The following is a 19,702-nucleotide window of genomic DNA, read 5'->3' as shown; positions in this document are numbered from 1 at the left end:
TCATATTGTTTCTTATTATTAATTTTAACTAAACATATGTATGTGTCTATGAATTGTTGTATAAATATGTATAATATAGAAACATTTTAATAACTATTTATTTTTAAAATAATTCGAACTGTACACGTTTTTACGGCTTACCGCTTTATTAACGTCATATCTATTATCCACGGCTGCTTGGATCGCTCTCTTAGCTATAAGACCGCCTTTCCTGAGTTCCTTTAATTTTATTTTATTGTTCATAACTGTATTATACCTTTACTATTTTCGTCTACAATAAAGAATATTCAATTCTCTCCAAAAGTAATATTTAATGATTACATTAATTTTAAAGACTAAAACGAAAGCATTCCGTACAAGAAACAATCTTGTCAATTAATCTTGAATCTTAATATTTTAATTCCTTTTTTGATTTTTTTAAAGACTATTCAGGGAATCTGAAATATGGCCTAGTGGTAAGTACGTACATTTTAACCGATGATGATCACTGAAATTTTATTATTTATACAATATTATACGCTTCGTGCGGATTTATATATATATATATAGGCGGAAAACTCACCTCACTCCCTTATGCAGGAAGCTCAAGTCGTGTACGCTCTTTTCCTGAAGCTGAAAGAAGCTGCTTCCACAGAGTGGTTGTGCGAAGTAGAAAATGCCATAAAAATCGCACTGTTGTAGATTTTCTGACATCTATGTGGTGCTGGTGAAACTATGAATTTTGCCGCGATGTCCGAAGCTGAAATGAAGTAGTCGGGATTAATCCAAACAATTCCTAGGAATATTCCCCTTGAAAAATGCGGTAGCAGATGCAGAGTTATCCAACGTCTCTATGCAAAGTCAAAAGATCAACCAGGTCGGAAAGAGTTTGTTCGTCGATAATTTGAACCGCTTTTAAGAAAGAAGGGGAGGTTCCACTCAGAGGTGAGAGCAGTATTCATTCATTCAGATATGCGCCTTGTACAGTTTTAGGCGATGCGCCTCCAGGAAGTACCGTCTTACCTTGCTGGTCACACCAAGTTTTTTTTATGCCAATTTGCCAATGTACTTAAACTAAAAGTATGGAGGGTTTATAATTGTAAATCAATTTGTTTGAAATACCGCAAAGGCAATATAATGTAAATGTGGTTTCATTGATAAAACATTGCACAATTTTTAGACGGAACAGCATATAAATAAACATTAATTTTAAACGTAAAATATGTACGCTACAGAATGTATTGAAAACGCGCTTCTCCGTCTACTGCAAGAGCATCACACAAGATTAATTTCGTCATAAATCACGCAACGAATCTTCCTAGAAAACGCAATTTTATACATCGCCTGGAACAGAATATAAATTTGCATTTTCAGGTTTGGAGTCCAATCAACCGCTCCGATGAAATTCTTCATATTCTCAGGCACCGATATATGGACCAGTGACATCAAACGTCTGTTGCTTAAACGTTCTCGAGCAGCAAATTAGCAATTTCTGTCGGTATACATTTTGTGCTTAAACAAAACCAACACAAACTTGAATACAGGATACAAATGAAACACTAAGACGTTTTACTTGCAGAAGTGCAATAATTAAGTTACTAAAGTAATTAACAGTCATTTATATTTAAAAAAAAAAACATATTTCAATTGAGCAAAGAAGTGATGACTGAGTACCTTACCGGTTCCATTCGGTAGAATCTACATTTCAAACTGGTAGTAGTTGTACTGCTATATAATTTAAGCCTGCAACGTGACAATTCATAGCAACTTACTACTTCAATTATTTAATTTTGATCTTCTTGAGTTACATAAGTGAACCAATGTAACTACAGGCACAAGGGACATTATATCTCAGTTCCTAAGGTTATGTAAAAAATGGTCAGAATTTTGCTAAAAAAATATTTACTAATTAGAGGTTCAAGCAAAGATTAAATTTACCCCTTTAATCTTTCATATTAACATACGAACACGTACGAGTACGGTTTTCAAAAGAGTATTTAATCAGTGATAAATACTCTTTGAAGTCTACCTTGTGTCATCTTACTTATAATTCTTTCAAATTTGACAAATTCAGAAATTCAATTTTCACAAATTCAGATCTAGAAAATGTGGAATTTTAACAACTAATATTAAAATAAGAATATTGACCTTGTGTTTCAAAATGTTTCCACAACTACCTAAAGGTCATCGTAAGTATTAAATAATTTATTATATATACTAAAATTAAAAAACACAAATGTTATGAGTATATCCATAATTAATTGACGTTTTTGTATTTGAAAGCCTTTTCATTATAATAATTTAGAAGAACATAATTTAATAAACTTACGTTAATGCTTTTAAACCATTTTCCATTTCAAAAATTGTTCTAAAACCAGTTAAAAACATTTATTCTATAATAGCTCGACCTTAACGCTTTATCAATCTCATGTTCTTTATCGAAAAGATGTTTAAAATAAACGGCTTTTTTAGCTATAAGGCCGCCTTTTGCCTCTTATTCTTTTTATATCTTTAATTTTATTTTTATTTATAAATATATATTTTTTGACTCATTTGGTGTTCAATATTGCATGTTTTATTCTAATATCAATCTGTTTCTGGACGTAATGTATATCGCTATCTTTTGTTTGTTATTTGGTTTACAATAATCAAGATTAATTATTTATTCACGAAAATAAGACTTACTCTAATTTTCAAACAATATACGATTTTCATCAAGAACTTAGGTAATTAGCCAATTAAACTCACGCTTCAATAAAACCTGCTTACCAAATCGAAAGTTACCAAATTATATTATTTAAGCTTTATCTTTCGCAGTAGACCATATCATTGGAAGACCGTAGGAGAGTGCTTAAAACTAAAAAAAAATACTTTTATTTTTATACGTAGCTACTTTAATTTCATAACCATGCTTTTAAATGAGAAGTTAGTTTATACCAGAAGATGTAGCACGTTTCAGAGAAGTTTGTAATGTATAATATTATTATGTAAGTAGCTGCACTTCACAGTTTCGCCCGCTTTAAATTTTGACTACTGACGTAACAGGCGTGAATTTCATTATCTCGTTCTCTCATTGTTTTAAAAGTTGACGCAATTTTATTTTTAGTATTATTTATTTTTTATTATTATATTTATTTAAAAAAATATACGTTACATTAATACGATAATTATACGTTAGTATTGTATTGTCTCCAGTTTAAAAGTGAACCAGTGTAACTACTAGTGTAACTACTACAAGGGTCATAACATCTTAGTTCCCAAAGTTGGTGGCGCATTGGCGGTGTAAGGAACGGTTAATAATTCTAACAAAGCCATTATACATGGGCTGTGAAGACCACTTACCATCAGGTGGCTTATTTGCTCGTCCGCCTACTTGTAACATAAAAAAAAAAAACATATTACCAGGGATGTAAACGGCTTTATCCGTTTTCGTAAAGTCGTATAATATGAACAAGGATAAACAACTTATTGTATTAAATGAAATTAATACTTCACAAAATCTATTGGGTATGATAATAGATACAACGTAAAGAAATTACACTGAAAATTTAAAGGAAATCGCTTGAATGTAATAAATACGTTTTCGGAGTTGTATATGAGCATCACATAATGGTAATAAATTAGTTTCTCACTCGGAAAACAATGTACATTACTTCGCATCATTAGCTTCAACTTAAGTACATTAATTCAAGAAACGATAAACATTTTGTATCTATTTAAACAAACTGTAACTGTAAAATTAAATTTTCTAAGTATTCTCTTATATCTCCTTTCTCTGTTCTCGTAAATTGAACATTATTGTTGATAGATAGAGTTGTTTTTATTTACCCTCGAATGCAAATGCAGAGAGCAAATGGGCAACTATTCGTGCGTCACCAAACACAGAATGAGATGTTACGTCCCTTGTGCCTCTTATTGCTCTATCTTGCTCACTTTTCAAACCGGAAACAACAATAGGTATATTGTATTGTTGACGCTAGAATAACTGGTGCATGAGCCTACACAGAGTCACCAATAAAGAAAAGCTATAATCAAGTATATGTAGTTATGTAAATCGTATCCTGATATATATTATTTTATCAAATATCCGAAACATGTTTAAATGTTTAGTATAATGTATATTTGAAATTTAAGTCATAAAAATAATTATTTTATAAAATGCTTTAAAAAAGAAAATATTATTAATAAGCATCAGTCTGTACTACGATATTTATTAATTTTTAATAATCATATATAAATTTATATATTGAGTATAAGTATTAGTGAGCAATCTCTCAGGTTGTATTGTTTAGGAGAGATGGCTAGTTAACCATAAGTTCCAGTTGTACAACACATCAAATATTTTTCAAATGTTTTTATTTTTATTTTTTAGTGTTATTTCTATTTTTTAGTCCAAATATTTCTGTATAATAAGTTTGTGGTGTACAATAAAATATATTAACATTAATAATCGTTGTATATCAGGACTGTACGCTGTATACCTTTCTGTGATTATTGATTTTACATTTAAAAAAAAACAAAAGCATTGCTTAATTTATCACCCTCTAAACTACATTTATATATGTAGGGCCGTAGATGGTTAATATTTAAATAATTTTCTTGAACGCATTTTATTGAATATTATGTGAAACTTACACACACGTGGACAATCTATTTTAATTATAAATATTTTGCGTTTAGTCTTGTATTACTATATGTATGTATTTTATTGTAATTTTTTATTCCCGTTTCAGTCAGCTTCGTGGAGAAATGGCCGTTAATGAATCCATACGATATGGGATTTATTATAGTGACGTATTTTGCATTTATTCTTAAAATAGGACCTATGCTAATGGAGAAGCGTCAACCATTACAATTGAATAAATTTCTTATAGTATATAACATGGTTAAAGTGATAAATTCGAGCATATTAGCATTTAAGGTAAATCTAATTATAAAACCAGTTTATTAAAACTTTATAAAAAATAAGTGTCTATTCACATAAAATGTGTTTTCAGCTATTTCTGTAAATATTCAAAATTTAATTAAAGAATTAAACTCACAGGGTACAGAAAAATGTTTTACTCAATAATTGTTCGATGGAATTTAGAGTTCTTTGTCCGTTTTTCCGTTCACTAAGCTTTGAAATTCTTTTCGCATTTCGAATCTTAAGTCTGTTGTAAACATGATTCCATAAAAACAAAAATAGACGTTCTAGCAACACCGACTTCAGGGCAACACAATCATTATTTAATTATGCTAAGACATATTATATTTTATATACATAATTACATATTATATTTGATATGCCACCACCATGCGTTGCATTTAGGGTTACCGGGCCTAAAAAAGGTTAGCATTTAGCTGGAATTACGTTATTTCAGCATGACATACCTTTTATAACGCAAGCGTTGCATGTTACGCTTTACGCAAAAAACCAAACCTTGCCTAGGCTTGCCTGGTTGCAATGAGTTTTTAATTTTTTTGTAACAATTTATTCGAAGCCTCTTTTGTGATTTTTGGTATTACGAGCCAGGACGCTTAAATCTTCTGGTATAGTGTGACGCTGCACTATAATTTAGCTTATTCAATAAAGTGTATATAAAATAAACACTTGTGATTGGGTTTTCACGAAGTTAGCGTTGTTAAATATGTTTGCTGTTACGCTTGGTTCGCGGCACATTAACCCTTTGACGCGGGCATAAATACCAACTCAGAACACAAGTAAAACAAGTTGCGAAGATACATGAAACGCTTAAACACGCGCGAAAGCCTTCCACTTTCGTGTTTGTGCGGTTTCACGTGTCTTCGCGGTGCGATGTAGGTAAATAATGATATGCAAATTTATGTATATTTTTTTTAATAAGTATTATTATAGACTTACCAAAATCCTTATAGATAACATATATAAACAAATGTAAAACTAGCTTAAATGTTCTTTCTATTACATTATGTTAATTACAATTTAAATGTTACAGTTTCTGTCATACATACTTGATAAAGGATTGTTTCCACGAAAATGTGTATACGATGACCAAACTATGTTCGTAAGTGAAAAAACTAATTTTATACAATTGAAACGCTATGTTGGTAATTCTTTATAGAACCATCAATAAAATTAATGAAAAATTATAATTAAAAGAGTGAGTTAAAGATTTGAATCTTTATTCGTAAGCGACGGTATCTCTAAATTCAAATTGTCTCGTAAAATGAAGATAATAAAATTTAAAAAACTTTTTGTTAGAACCTCTTTGAATAAACTATAATATTTTTTGATTCGAATCATTTCATTTTTATATTGATATGCTTATCGAAATACAATCTATATTTTATAAATAATACCTTGAAATATTCCTAAGAATATCATACAATTAATAAATATTGACAAAATATTTTAACCTATAAATTAGTCAGGTACTAATTTATTTATCATTGTTAAAAAAAAATTAAATACATTTTTCTTCTTGGGCTTATAAAAAAAATTCCTTAATTTTTACTACTCAACATTTAAAATCGAACATACCATGTAAGTGGAATTTACATTTATTTCAGATAATAGCAGTTCTATACTGGAAATACATGGCAACAAAAATCTTGGATCTCGTTGACACGATTATCTTCGTAGTCCGAAAGAAAAACAACCAAATAACATTTTTACACGTATATCACCATGTCTTCATGGTGCTCGTGACTTGGTGTTCGTTGAAATATGATCCTACAGATCATTGGGCTTTTATGGCAATTGTAAATTGTGTTATACACGTCATCATGTATACATATTACGGTATTTCGGCTTTAGGTCCCAGATACAGGAGGTACCTTTGGTGGAAGAAATACTTGACTATAATGCAACTGGTAAGTGACAAAATTTGCTAGTTTACCCTATCTTCGAATATTAATCTACCGTCATTAATTAATGAAGTTCCTCTCTTACAGCTGCAATTCGTTTTCATTTTTACTCACGTGGTCATTCAAACCTACACTTCGCAGTGCCCTATGAGCTCTATTACCTACTGGGTAGGAATATTTAATCTTTCACTCTTCATATGCCTCTTCGCTGACTTCTATAACAAGAGATATAGAGCCAAGCTGAAGGACACATCTTTTGCCTGCACAAGACAGGTTGATGATTAAGTTTCTTTAATTTACTTATATATTTTACTTTTAATGATATTCTAATTAGTATTTTAATTATGTTTATATGTAAATTGTGATAATAAAACCTATCGATATATTGTCTCGTTATTTATTTCGTTCTGTCAACGACCATTTTATATAAAAAAAGATATCGTGTCTCATCTAGTAGTCTGTTGACGAAATAAATCGCTAATATTTACAGTTGACAAAATTATTTTAAAATTAAATGTAATTTAATATTCATCAGTCAAATTTAAATAATTAAATTGTTCGGGGTATTTTGAGGTTAAATAGGTATTCGTTTAATCTTTAAAACATTCCATTTAGATAACTTTATCAATTTAGCAAAATGTTTAATAAAATATTCGCTTTGAGTTTTGTTTTTATAGATTCAACTTTCGTTTTCCAAGCTCATTACGAGTCACGGCCTTTATTTGTGTTGAAATTTTCGAACCGAAGAAAATATTTACACCCAATTTTTAGAGGTTTTTTAAAAGGTTGCTACCGAAAAACAATTTAATTTGAACATGAGTAAATATTTTCATAACGATAAACGAATTATTAAAAAACTATTAAGAGAGAAACAGACTTTCTTCAATACGTGACGATCGAGAAATCCTGATATAGCTTTTAGCGAAGAAATTTTGTAATTTATTTTTCTTATTTTACCAATGAGAATAGGATCACAACATTCTTTTTCAATGCTATAAGAATATACCGCGTAAAAGCTCATTTGTTTATAACTGTTTTTTGTTCGAAGTTTTTCTGCATATTACACGGAATAATATTGATGGGATCTATTTTTACAAAACAGTATTTTTTATACATTTAAGGGAAGGTTGATACTATTGGAGCTCTTATTTGTAATATCTGTAAATTACATACCACATCTCATAGGAAGAAAAATAAGACGTTAGTAAAAATTTGGAATGACCTCTTTGTTACCGAGAGATGCGCTTCATTCGATGTGTTACATCGTCCTCTGTTTGCCTTGCTGTGTCCCTTGTCACCTCTATGGTGACCACATAAATTAATAAATTGTTTATTTTAATTTTATCAACATTATAAGTAACAATACAACATTCATATAATTTGACTCGTGAAATTAGTAACGAAAGGGTGTGGAAGGAAACATGATGACACGTCATCCTTCTATTATTTCCAAAGACGCGTTGGCGTTAGAGGGGATGACCGTAAGTTTTAAAAAACTATTCAATTTCAGAGATTTTGAAGTAGTTCAATAAAAGCGTCGATCCAATGATTGTAATCTTCCTCTATTATTACTTTTAAATAACGATATGTTAGCTCAAAACGGAACTTCAAAATAATTTGGTATGTTAAAGATGTTTTCTTCTATTATCTTAGTTTGCCAAACAACCTTTTTATTTTATTTTATCGGGAATAAAACGAAACGGATTATTGTTACATTATAATAAAATTGAAACCCAAACCCGATTTCGGTAAGCAGATACTGATAAAAAATTATACGAATAAAAATTCAGGTGATTATGCTAATGTATAATACGCCTATACCCGTCTTGTAAAATTACTTGCCCTACATGGTCGTATGCTAATACGCTATTGAATTCCCATTTGACGTCTCCATATGACATTAGACTTAATAGAATTGCTATATGAACTCATTTACTCCGCCTTAATAGGCAATTATTTTTGTTTTCAAGAACCTAAATTTATGGAACGTCTAAGTTTCGACATTGATGATACGTACAAATGGTTATAGCATATTGCTACATTTTTTGCACATACTGCGCTGTACCTAAGCCTGATTCCAACTGTTTTATTTTATAAGAAATATTTTACTTTTTACTTAAACATTATTTCATTTTACATTTCATTCAATATTAAAACGTGAAATGAATACATGTATTAAGATATTAAATTATTTCATGACGCTAAAAGAAAAAATGTATTGGTTTATAAACGAGCTTATTTTAACATAAAAAGTGTTCATTTAATGGTATATAAATTTAAAATTTTATTATTTCTGTACTAGACAAAATAAATGACATTTTGAAATTTCATCAACTTTTACAAAAATGTATCTATTGGACCATTATACCATTTACAATTAAAAAAATATATTGTACGCTGGTTTATGTTTTAAGATATACATAGCTTTTCTTTAACTAAATAAAAAAGTACATTAATTAGGTATACCAAAACATCGGTTGTTAAAAAGTAGTTAAAAGTTCAGAAGTCTTCAGATCATTAATATTAAAAATAAATATAAAACTGCGTAGTTGCAACGACTAATAAAATGACACCCCTCAGAACTAATTAGAACTCCTTGAAAAATGGAAAATTATTCAATTGTCAAGTTCCTTGACGATGATAAACATTAATTGGAAAAGTTTAAAATTAGTCAATGTAGAAGACAAGTTATTTCAAAAGTGTCGGAAGAAAGATTTCATTAAAAGTATATAGGTATTCTTACTTGTCATGGTTTAGTCAATGGCAGGGTTTTTGGGGCTCAAAATATTTTTGTAAACATACTTAAGAACGATGCCGCTAAAAATAGCTTTAGAAAATATAAAAGCATTCTAATCAGTCTAATAAATACATACAGCAGACTTGTAACACCGGTTTAAAAAAAAATAAGCAAGTTTTATTACATACTATTTATTATTATTATATACTTTTAGAGTTGTAACGTTTTCTATATAAATCACTCATCTGAAAAAAGAAACCAAGTATATATTTAGTATACTTATTTGTTAATTGATACTAATAACAAATCTGGAAAACGGTAATGGACGTTCTAAGGTACCACAATGTGCCGGACTACCTACGGCGAACCATTGCCGTTTACTTCGGGCAGAGCGGTGGCCGACCCGACGAGGGAGGGATTGTGTAGGAAGACAATAACGTGTAGTGTTCCACAGAGCTCGGTATTAGGGCCGCTGTGGCGGAACATCCAATACCTTCGGGTCGACGGTGAAATACCTGGGACTCGTCCTCGACGACAGGCGGGAGTTCGAAGAGCACTTGGCTCCAAAATTGGTAACTGCAGCCGGAGCGCTTTCCGCAGGCCAACATTGCCTCATTGACGGGGACTGAAGTGTCATTGGCGGCCGAGCTAGCTTTTGATCTGCCATGGGGCGTCGGTCCCTAACGCCCAGCCTTCATTGACAGACTCAGAGCACGTCGTAGTATGGGATGGAGGTACAGAGTGGGAAGGGCCGGCTTACCATCTCGGAGCGTCTTCAAGGTGAGTCGTGTAATGGTGACTGCCGCTGGTGGGACTGCTATTGTAATCCACAAGCGTTCCCGTAGCTCTGCCGCCGTGCAGAAGACAGAAATCCGGGGAGGTTTTGTGGGTAGGCTGGAGTCTTCTGCTCCGATCCCACATCAACCAATACAAAAAAAAAGGACAAAATAACTCATAAATTCAATCTATACACATGTATATTAATTTTATTTATATACACATATGTACAAGAACGATTTTCGTATTTTATTTGATCGCATTTGATTTATAGAAAATCTATTGAAATACTCACATCAAAGGTAAAAAATGTTTACTCTTAACTTTCTCTTTTATATAAAGTATTGTTTCTATCCATTGTAATAATCCCTCGTTTATATGTACCTACCTCGTTATTTAGAACACAAAAAATACTGAACACGTATAAGGCGCCTCATACACCTACAATAATATGGAACAACATATCTGATTTCACAATATTATTATCGTGTAGGGATAGTATTTAAACATTGCGCAATGATTGAACAACTTTTTTCTTGGCTTAACATTGCACAATATTTTTCATTCCAGTGTTTGGAGTCTTTCGGTCAATCACGTTGTAATGTATAGTCGTATTGTAAAATTCCCGTGGCTAAATAACGCAAAGTTATAGATTATCGTTGATAAGTTGAAATCGCTTCCCTCATAACTGTGTTATTTTTTCTCTATCAAAGGGTTTGCTAATGGTAACTATTCTTCGAACATGGCAATATCCATTCTCATGTCATTTTTAAAATGGATTTCTTCAGTCTAAAGCTAAATCCTTTCTTGAGTCTATACTCAATTGGCTTTCTTTTCAACCATTTTTAAACCCATATAGGTTTCTTTTTTTTACAATATTTTTATCGTGCAAAATTATATTAGTTGTATGGGACGCCTCATTTACTAATTATACAGTATTAAATACAAATTTAAAAAATACTTAATAGTTTTTAATTGCTTCCTCTCGGAATGCGTATAAAAAAACAAACAATATTTTGGCAATTGTAAGGAAATTCTGAAAAAGTCATAGTTTTTAATAAATGATCGATATTTAAATATTACATAGTTTAATGGCGCCTTAGTTGTTTGTGACGGTAACTACATATGTGCTCATTTTTTTAACGGTAGTAATGTGTTTATCATACAAAAATTAAAATATAACATTAGGGGTCCTCTGTCCAATAAACAAGGGTGAATCGAAAAAGTAGTTCATCATATCGATATAAAAATATGTATGTTTTCGTAATAAATAAGTAAAAGTTTTAGATGGTTGTGTATATTTTAAAGGTTATAAATATTATCCTTTTATAATAGAAACTAATTTAGGTTGGTTCCCGTTCGCATAACTACCTCTAAATTATTATTAATGTAGTCATTAATTAATTGAACTTCGCACAGAAATTCCCAGTTTTAAGGGAACAAAAACTTGATAAACAGAGCTAACCAGACTACCAACTGCAATTAAACGAGGAAATATTATCTTAACGACTTAAGGCCAGGACTCTATCAGCCTTTGAGGTCCCACGAAAGTAAACTTCAGTAATACGATCAACGATTTGTTGGGGTTGGAATATTAAATTAGATTGAAACGGTCATTTATTTGCCTTTTGAGTAACTTTTATGGGGCTTAATTTGAATGTCTGGAATCATTTATTACAGCATAAGTGAATTTATACTGAAGAAATAAGAAACCTTATTTCTTCAGTATTATTAGATACATTAGAAAAATTAAGTTTCGATTTTATTACAGCCAAAGAGTAAAAAATAATATAAATCTTTTTCTAGTGCTTATAGTGGTTTTATTTGGAATTGTAGTCAATAAAATTTCCTGGGGATAACTAGGAATTACAGTAAATACAACAGAATAATTTGCAAATCTGCCATACTACAGTTATAGCCTATTCCAATGGAAGTAAGAAAAAAGATAAACAAACTAAGGTTTGTTATATATATTATACGCATGAAATACGTAAATCTAAGGATTTACGTATTTCATACGCTTTGGTAATAACTCAGCTATATTATGCACTACTAACAGTTTATGGCTAATATATAAATAAAGGTTATTTATAATACACACTTAACCACCTATTTCCACTTTAATTTTACTTCATAATTCCGATAAGTTTCGTCGACGTTCAAAACGCCATTTTTTAGCAAATTTTTAGTGAATATCATAGATTAATCAAGCTCTCAACCAATAATATCGAATCAATTTGCTGTCAAATGTTGTTTATCTGGTTTTTTTTTTTTTGTTATGGTTGGAACAGAGTATAGCTAGGCGTTTTATGGGGCAATTACTTTTATTTTCGAACATATGCTATGATTTTGGCGGCCCCTGTTTGCCAACGCCAGGCTAGATCTTACAACTAGACCTTAAAGACTAAGAGTTGTTTTTGTCTTTTTTAAGTTTTCATTACAATACAAAGAAAAAATTAATATGAATAATTCAATATATTTTTTTCTGAAATGGAAATCGGCTACATTAATCTAATTCACCCTTCGAAGGAGCTCCTGGGGAGTGCCGATTGCTGTGCTATTAGTTTAGTTATACAAATTTTGCGCGAGTAAAGCCACGAGTTCAGCTATTTCCAAAAATGAAGAGAAGAATTGGATAACAAGTAGAAACTGTCGAACCAAAGGTTCCGAAACTTTCTTGCCAATCCCATTTCAAACTATTTAAAATTATTTTTATAATAAAAGTAATAACTTTTGTTTTTAGTTTATATACTCGGCTCCGTCATTTCATTCAAGATTTTGAGCTTGTCCCAACATGCTACTACAATGCCTATGGGTAGGCTCAGGATTCTAAGGCCATTAATTTAAGGCCAAGCACGAGGTGAAACATAAACATGAATTACCACTTGAAAATTCATAAAAATTTAGTTGCTTATGGGTGGGTCTGGACCCGTGCATTGTAACCTCAGGCACAAGGAACACAACATCTTAGTTTCCACAGTTGATGACGCTTTGGCAATGTAATAAATGGTTATTTTTACGGCGCAAATTTTTATTGGTAATGATAATTACTTACCATCAGATTGCAAAGGAAAAAGGCAAAAAAGGACTAGAGTCCACTGACCTGTAAAATAAAGTTTTTACAGGTCAGTGGACTTTGGTTAAGATTCACATTTCGTAACTACTAGGCATTTGAGACATATAATTTCGAAAATAGAGATGTAGTTTTAATTTTTTTTAAGGAAATTGATAATAAATAAAACAGTACTCATTGGTCAAATGTTTATAGTACACACTTAGTCTATGTAATGTTTGGAAGATCCCCAATCCACCAAAACACTAAACTATTTTCAGCATTAGATGAATATTTCATATCACTATTTATGGATACATCTTTATCCAAACGTGCTACATTGTCATTATCCATCACACTATCTTCAAGTGCTGATACAGGATCACTGAAATGGTACTGGCCTGAGCCTGTGGCTAAAATAGGCCTCAATGGATGAATTGAGATGCTGTTGCAACAATCATTGTGCAAAGGAAACTGAAAGGAAAAAATATAATTGAGTTATTTACCTTAAAGGATAGAAAAAATTGAATATTAAATTAATAAAAAAATATTGCTTTATATACTTTAATTTTTTTTCCATACAAAGACTTATAGATAGAAAATGAAACATTTAGTTACACTAATACCACGGTTAAAAAAATGAAGCAAAAATAACAATTTTTTAATTAAATGTTAATTATAATAATACTAATAGTCTGATAAAGTTAGCCCATTATATAGTACCTTTGTATACATTTCCTAAATTGGAAAAATCACATGAATGTTCGATACACCATTATAATGAATAATTTTTCATATTTTATTTTATTCTCTAGTGTAGGCAAGTTCAAGTGTTTTATTTTTATCAAAATGGTTATTATTATGATAAAAACAGCTTTGCCAAAACTTGTACATCATGCAATTATCAATAAAGAAAAGAAATTGGACTATATGTCTACAATGTATGTTTATTATTATGTTTAATATTTTTAAATAAAACTAATATGACTACTAGCTACTAGTGAATCACATTTATTTATTACCAGGCTGTGTTTGCATGTAGTATGTCACTTTCAGGTATTGTTATTTATTATATTAGTGTATGTGCCACTAAAAAACCAACAAGTAATTGCATGTAGTTCCAATTATCTATACAACTCACCCTAAATGTTGCATTATCCTTTGAAACTTCAGTAACATCAACACTTTCACTCCAATTAACTGAGTCAATATCCCATACTTTGATGACACCATCAGTCCCTCCGGTAACTAAATATTTACCACAAGGTGACACATCAAAATATATTCTTTGGTTTGTATCCACAACTCTGCTAAGGATGTTGAGTGGCCTTCTGTAGTACCGAATATCCCATACAAGTAGTCTATGGTCTTTTCTAGCACCAGAAACTAATTTAAGACCATCTGGAGTAAATTTTATGTGAGTTACTCCACCTGATAATAAAAAATATTACATAGTAAATATTATCAAAATTAATTTTAATCAGTAGCAGGAGATTAACTAATAAGCATAATAAAAAAAAATCTTTCTCGGAACAAGTAGCTTAACTGGTTGGACTAGCAAATTGTATTGGCAAAGCTTTATGAATTTTTCAAGTTACTTGAAATTCTGCATTCATCTGGTGCAAAGTAAAACCAGCAAAAACTGACTATTTCACTTTAAAAATTATAACTATTGTTATTAATAAATAGAATAAAATTTATTTTTTAATATAAGTGAATTCAAAATAATTGTATTTAACTATATGAATAGCTTACTTTTACTTTTTTATTACATATTAAACAATTTATATTTAAAATTAAATGAACCTACAGCTCCATTCATTTGGAATTCAGTTTGTGTCTATCCATTTACACTCTTAATCCCCAAAATAAGCCCTCAAAGGCTAAAAGAAGTACTTCACAAAATTGATGATCATAAGTTTAACAGTGAAAGTTTAACATAAAGAGTTACTTTTGCTTTCATAATATAAATACAGATTAATAAGTATTTTTAAATGAAACACAATTACCAGTATGCCCGTGCATTTTTCCTATGCTTTTATAATTCCCTGATTCACTCATGTTGAAAAGACTGATTGTAGTATTCCATGAGCCTATAGCTAGTAGATTTCTATCTGTAACCAGACAAGAAGCTGGTGAATTAATCTTGTGTTCTCCAAAGTCTCTGCCGGGTCTAGAAATAAAAAAATTCCTTATTCAATATTTATGATTAAAAAATTTAAACTAAGTAAAGAAGATCAAATCAAATTAATAGAATTTATGTTCTCTAAATAAAAATATATCATTTATTGGTCAACAAAAATATAATAATAATACCTATCAACATCAAAAGTGCGCAAGAATTTTTTATATCCTGCAACAATTTTAGTGCCTTCTGAATTAAATGTGACAGATAAAGCTGGTTCCATCTCATCAACTGCATTGAAGCCGCGGTATGAACCTCTAAGAGATCCATCAAAGGCATCCCACATCTGCACTGGGGCATTTTGTCTCGTTGTTAACCAGCTAATAAAATTTAAAATATTTAATTATTTTGGTATTTTCCAATAATACAGGCCAAAGGCTTAAAAATTTGTGTTTAGTTTTACATTTAAATAACATATTAGATATCATACCAGCAAGTTTCAGGGACATTACTATTCATTCCAGGGTACCAACAGAAGTCATACACTAGTCCAGCTTCTTTGACATGAATTACTGAATCTAAAACATCTATTTTCCTTTCGGGATTGACAGAACCAAAGTATAGATCTTTAGGAAGTTCTGTTACATGAACCCCATCGTTATTTACTACAGTTAAACAACATGTTCCATCTGGAGACCATTTGCATCCACGTAAATAAGGTTGTATATTATTCTTAGCATTATAGGAACGAGACCAAGAAGAGTTGCATAGTTCTAATAAAGTTTTACTTGAAAATAACTTTGGGTACTGATATAAATCGGCTTCAGTAGCTACATTTGTTTCAATATTTGTGTCATCGTGTTGATTAATTTCAGATTCATTGAGAAGAGCTAAGTCTGCATCTATATCCATTATGATTTTTCTAGTACAATATTATAAATAAGAAATGCATTATATACACGATATAAAAGCAATAACTACTAAATATTTTTTAAGCTGTTAAAATTCTTTTATATGTTAACTATAACTGTTAACATTTTTGAACAAAAAACTGATTTAAAAAACATGTTAATTGATTTTATTGTATTTGTAATTTGTATTATCAAACTTCAAAGTCAAAAATCTCATTTTTTCTCTTATATCTAAAAAGGCAAACGCTTAACCATACAGCCTCAAGCAAATGAAAAATCTGAAATATTCTCTATATATTTAAATTAAATATAACAGAAAAATATTATGAATAATAATTTAACTGTAATATAATAGAGATGATGTTTTAAAATTGAAGTTAGCAAGAGTATTTTTCGTATTACCTTCAGCATCAATCCTTTCTTATTTTACCTAGTATAATAAGAACTCAGTTATATGTAAAAATATATAAAACGATGTTCCTAAGAATATTATTTCTTTACAATGAAGAATGTTAACTAATTTTGATTATTGGCACTCCATATTTTCTGTCAAAAATAAAAAATAATAGCGAAAGAATTAATTCGATACGTCAATTAGTTTCCGATTTATAAGTAAAACAAGCTGCAACCGCACGACGCGGGCTGCGGGTGACGGTGTGACGTCATTGTACAACACGCTTGTGTAGATCTAAAGCAAGTTGACCTGCTAGATTCAGTAGTGATTTCTGCATGGGGAATAGTTAATCTTCAAAGCAGTCTGTTTAATTTAGAGTAGCTTCCTAGTGTTTTAAGCAAAATACATTTAAGTTTATTTTATTGTATTAAAAATATAAAATATTGAGGTAACGTACATTCCATTTTCCATTAATGTTTGTGTTATTTATAGAGTTTTAATAAAACTATCTTACATTAGGATAATGTTATTTTATTAATTTATCAAAAATATTTTCCTTCCAAAACTTAATACATTTTTCAAACATATCATCACAATATTTTTTATTATAAACTACTTCATGCACCTTCCTTGAGCTTTCAAAGTCAACATGTGCAATACAAAATAGGGCTTTCCTTTTTCCGGGCATTTGCATTTGTGTTTGTATCTGAGCATAATATTTTTTGCCTAGTTTACCTTTACTACAATACGTAGTAAAAGTGTTTGCCTTGGTTGGACACTTTACTTCTAGAACGCAGTCATCAGTAAGTCCGTCAGGCGAGGCACCAATCATAGGCCACTCATTCTTTAAAAAAAGACCAGTATCCACTATCTTAATACTATGTAGCTTCGAGACTTCTTTTATGACATCCTTTTCTAATTTTTTTCCTCTTTTGATAGCATTCGTTTGATTAAAAGTTACAGCACCAAATATTTCCTCAACTAAAGAGCCATCTTTTGTTGTGCACTGAGCAGCTTCGTGCATTTTTGAAGCTGTTATACGTCCGTAGCGCATCTCAAACCACAAATTTGAATCTGATTGAGCTGTTGTACCCTCTTTTACTTGATGACATCTTGATTCCGTCATTTCGTTTTTACAAAATGTTATAAAACTTTCAACGTGAAAATCAACACAGGATTTTTTGAAACGATTAATTAAATAATGAATGGACATCTTTTCAACTTCTTTTTTTTCACATATAAAATGTGAAAGAGAACATTGTATTTGAAGCTCTCTAAGTTTTAATGCTACTTGGTCAAAAAAAATATTTCCATTCTGGCCGACTGAATGAAGTGTTATACCACTTGTACCGAAATCTTTAGCTTTAATCATTTTCAGTGTGGTACCAATACCTGAGAGCTTAGATTTTTTCCAATAACACTTGGTAGCAGTCGTTGAAGGCTCCTCGCTTCGACGATGTAGCCACATTAAAAATGCTATAGTATGCTTACAGCCACCTCTGCTGGCGGCACAATCTTCGCAGGTTACATTTAAAACTTCTTCATCCTTTTCATTACATTCTAAGCTGCAATGATAAGGTGTGGTACGTACGCGGTGTTCTGGCGTGATTCTACATTTAACCGTACATACATCACCTACTCTTTTTACTTGAACATAACCAATAGCATCATCGCCATAGCTGTCTCTTGCCGATCTGAAATAAGTTTTCAATAAAAATAAATGGTCTTACGTATTTTGTTACTAAAAAAATACAAATAAATAAAAAAGGTTTAGTACAACTGTCCAAACATCTATATTTGCAATAAAAATTGAGTAAAATAAAATAAAATGACCTTACGTATTTTACATTTAATGATAGGTAGGTACTTCTACTATTTGAGTTTGTAGCAATACGTCGTCGCATTATCAACAGAAACCAAAACTTATGTCAAGTATGTAAGTAACTAATAATAAACTTAACTTATTTGAATCGCATGCCACACCTATTACACGACCCCTTTGAAACAATGAAAAGCTTTCAGATTTTGTTATTGGAATTTGAAGTAGCACGCGCTCGTTTGTAACTTATTTCTCCGAAAATAATTATTTATTGCGACGTCTGTTTTTTGTATAAAAACTTGTGCATTCGTTTGAAACAAGTGTGCATTGCAATAAGTTAGCTCTGTCTATGCCCACTCCTATGCTTGTATATATACTCGTGCATTTTTAAATAAATTCATTAATTCTGGAAAGTTTACTTTCCTTTGCATTTCTATCCCTCGCATTTCGGTGGCAACAAAATCACTATTTGTTGATAAATAATGAGCAACCATTAATCCATCTATTTTAGGTAGATTATCCGATTGCCCTTTTTCGAATCCTTCGTCCATTTTATTAATATAAATAATCGAATAATATTTACTATTATTAGACTATTAACGTAATACGCGAACGAAAACACGACAAAATACTGCGCAAGCTATTACAACTACTATAAGTGCTGGCGACTTGATACTAAGCGGTACGCTGCCCGCGCGACGCGTTGTGATATGACGTCACAGGTACTCAAGCGGCTGTTAGCGGGACACGATATTTTTCGAAACTTTGAATGCCTATAAAATCAAAACTACTAGGTATTTTTGACTACAACAAAAACTAGTGTATTTGTATACATACAGGCTTTACTGAGAAAAAAATTCAAGCGATTTGGCATACCTAGTAACATTCTTCATTCTTCTAAAATACAGGGACCAATTATTTAACGCTTAACATTTTCCCATATTGAAATATTTATGGTCAATATGAAATAATTAAAAAATACCTTTTCTAATTAAAATTTGAGAAGACGGTTTGATGAAAGCAATTTTTTTCAAGGCAATTCAAAAGCTTCATAACGTAACTTTAAAATGCAGTAATAGT

At 30.7% G+C, this 19,702-nt stretch overlaps 3 protein-coding genes across 3 annotated transcripts; 1 reads left to right on the top strand and 2 right to left on the bottom strand.

Annotated features, from left to right (window-relative positions):
• Window positions 1-2,094: 2,094 nt before the first annotated feature.
• On the top strand, window positions 2,095-7,092 carry LOC125068999 (elongation of very long chain fatty acids protein 7-like). The gene is made up of 5 exons (XM_047678403.1): window positions 2,095-2,168; window positions 4,713-4,900; window positions 5,937-6,005; window positions 6,511-6,813; window positions 6,895-7,092. The coding sequence occupies exons 1-5, from the start codon at window positions 2,141-2,143 to the stop codon at window positions 7,090-7,092; spliced, it is 786 nt and encodes a 261-aa protein (XP_047534359.1). The 5' UTR covers window positions 2,095-2,140.
• A 6,476-nt stretch (window positions 7,093-13,568) lies between these two features.
• Window positions 13,569-16,578, bottom strand: LOC125068735 (telomerase Cajal body protein 1 homolog). Its single transcript, XM_047678033.1, has 5 exons — window positions 15,989-16,578; window positions 15,690-15,878; window positions 15,383-15,546; window positions 14,515-14,804; window positions 13,569-13,847 (listed from the first exon to the last, which is right to left on the bottom strand). The coding sequence occupies exons 1-5, from the start codon at window positions 16,408-16,410 to the stop codon at window positions 13,602-13,604; spliced, it is 1,311 nt and encodes a 436-aa protein (XP_047533989.1). The 5' UTR covers window positions 16,411-16,578; the 3' UTR covers window positions 13,569-13,601.
• Window positions 16,579-17,071: 493 nt separating this feature from the next.
• On the bottom strand, window positions 17,072-19,515 carry LOC125068998. The gene is made up of 3 exons (XM_047678402.1): window positions 19,499-19,515; window positions 17,429-18,497; window positions 17,072-17,134 (listed from the first exon to the last, which is right to left on the bottom strand). The coding sequence occupies exons 1-3, from the start codon at window positions 19,513-19,515 to the stop codon at window positions 17,072-17,074; spliced, it is 1,149 nt and encodes a 382-aa protein (XP_047534358.1).
• Window positions 19,516-19,702: the final 187 nt, after the last annotated feature.

This window comes from Vanessa atalanta, chromosome 14, assembly GCF_905147765.1.
Source record: "Vanessa atalanta chromosome 14, ilVanAtal1.2, whole genome shotgun sequence".
In the NCBI taxonomy this organism is placed as follows: domain Eukaryota; kingdom Metazoa; phylum Arthropoda; class Insecta; order Lepidoptera; family Nymphalidae; genus Vanessa; species Vanessa atalanta.
The sequence above is the reverse complement of the archived record's forward strand: the minus strand, read 5'-3'. Positions and strand labels throughout refer to the sequence as shown.